We start from the raw sequence: 1,977 nt of genomic DNA on the forward strand, positions 1-1,977 counted from the left end.
ATGTCTGTTCTGATTTCAGTGTCCAGGCCATACCAGGTGACAAGTATCCTGACCAGCTGCACGGACATCTTGGGTGTGGATGTCATTCGCACAGATGTCTTAGTATCCCTGTCTTGGGGAAAGGAGGTTGGCACAGGGAGTCTTATGGGTTTTTTATCAGACAGCAGGTGCTGGGCCCTGAGGGAGGGAGAGGTAGTGGCACCCACCGGTCTCAGGGCAGAAGCCATACTTCTTGTCACGGTCATAGTCCTCAGTGGTGCCGCACCAGCGGTAGCCATCCGTGCGGCCCTCAGTGGTGCAGCTGTTATAGGATGTGCCCTGGAAGCGGAATGGGAACTTGCAGGGCTGTCCTTCAGCATTGCCGCCCATGGTGAACAGGGCTAGGGGTAGGGGAGAGAGAGAAGGATATGAATGAGACATGCCTCCATGGGCATAGGGCTGGCTGGCTGGCTGCCCATCTGCCGGTTCACATCAGTGAGGTTGATGCATTGTTAAAATATTAAGAAAACATCTCTACTGGTTGGTAAGAAGCTGGTTCTCTGAGCTCCCAGAGAGAATCCCTGCTTCCCTGGTTATCCCAATCCCTCCCCTGGGATCTTATGGACCACCCAACAACAAAATGGTTGACACCTGGCACACAGCAAGGGCTTCTAGAACCCTGCCTCAGCCCCGAGGTCACTGTCCACACTGCCTGGTCCACGCCTGTACCATGCAAATTTCATGTAATAATGATGTATGACATGAATATATCAGTCATGGCAGGCAGGACCACGAGAATCTCTCTCCGTTTGATAGGTGGAGAAATCAAGGCTAGGACAAAGCTGGTTCTCAAACTGCTCATGGTCACATAAATGAAACAAGTGAATGAAGATTGTAACTAAAAACTACAAAACACACCAATCTCAATCTCTCTTGCTCAGTCTGTCACTCTTATACATGTAGATGTGTGTGTGCACACGCATACACAGAAAGAAAGCTTTACCCCCTGTCAACCCCAGGCCCCTTCCTGGATGGCCTTGTTGCAGTCTCTGTGGGAGGGAGAGAAAGAGAGAAGAGGAGGAGGGAGGGAGAGGGAGGTGGTGCCTTCAGGTTCCTTTTGCTAAACACTCTGGGCTTCTAGTTTGACCTCTTCAAGACAGGGGCCATAACTGGAAAGCTGGGGGAGGGAGTGGGGTTCAGAGCATGGCCTGTGTGTCTTGGATTCTCCCCGTCTTCCCCTCATCCACCCAAAGCTAAAAAATGGTGTGTCTCTGGAATTGCCAACTAGCAAAACCACAAGTCCATAACAAGGACCATCTGTGCACAACAGCGCCAGAGGTGACCTCACCAGCCCCCGTTAACTCCACCATGGCCAGAATGGAGCCCAGTCCCTGGCCTCCCACCACAGAACTTGGAGCCCTGTATCCTCACTGCTCCCCTCTCTACCAAAAGACTTTGTCCTGCAATGCCAGAAAAAAATGTCACCTAGAGAAAAGGCAAGACTGAGTCCAGATACCTTAGTGGCCTCAGAGTTGAGAAAGGCAAAGTGTTAACTTTGACCAGTGCCAGCCCCCTGCCTCTGACCTCCCATCAGCCGCATTTCTACCACCCAGGAAGCCCCTGTCTCCTCCCAAATTCCCCTGACAAGGATGACAAGAATCAGACACTGACTCAGCAGTCAGCAGGGGCTGAGTAACAAGAATCTCTGCCTCGAGACCCAGACACGTGAGTGTTGTGCGTACTTGCATCTGGCTAAGCACAAAGTAAATAACTAATGTCCAATGCAGGGAATAACCCTTCCCAAACTTATGAAATACAGCTGTTTCCACATCTATCTATCATCAAAGCATTCTGTTTCTATCAGAGGGGTGACACAGGGAAGGGTTAATGCCACATGTAATCCCTACCGGGAAACGCAAGATACAAAAAATATTTTTATTTCAAGATTTCTGACTTATTAAGGGTAAATGGCTTAAACTCTTACTTAATATAAAGTTT

The 1,977-nt window shown here is 49.8% G+C and overlaps 1 protein-coding gene across 1 annotated transcript in view; it reads right to left on the minus strand.

Moving 5' to 3' along the window:
* LOC105503693 (72 kDa type IV collagenase-like) overlaps nt 1–1,977 on the minus strand; it is a gene marked incomplete at its 3' end in the record, with an annotated part of 17,127 nt that overhangs the window by 13,447 nt on the left and 1,703 nt on the right. The window contains exon 3 of the mRNA XM_011930698.1: nt 207–458. Coding sequence (XP_011786088.1) covers nt 207–458 — 252 coding nt within the window. The remainder of the gene's footprint in view (nt 1–206; nt 459–1,977) is intronic.

The sequence above is a fragment of the Colobus angolensis genome, unplaced genomic scaffold, assembly GCF_000951035.1.
Source record: "Colobus angolensis palliatus isolate OR3802 unplaced genomic scaffold, Cang.pa_1.0 Scaffold874, whole genome shotgun sequence".
Lineage (NCBI taxonomy): Eukaryota > Metazoa > Chordata > Mammalia > Primates > Cercopithecidae > Colobus > Colobus angolensis.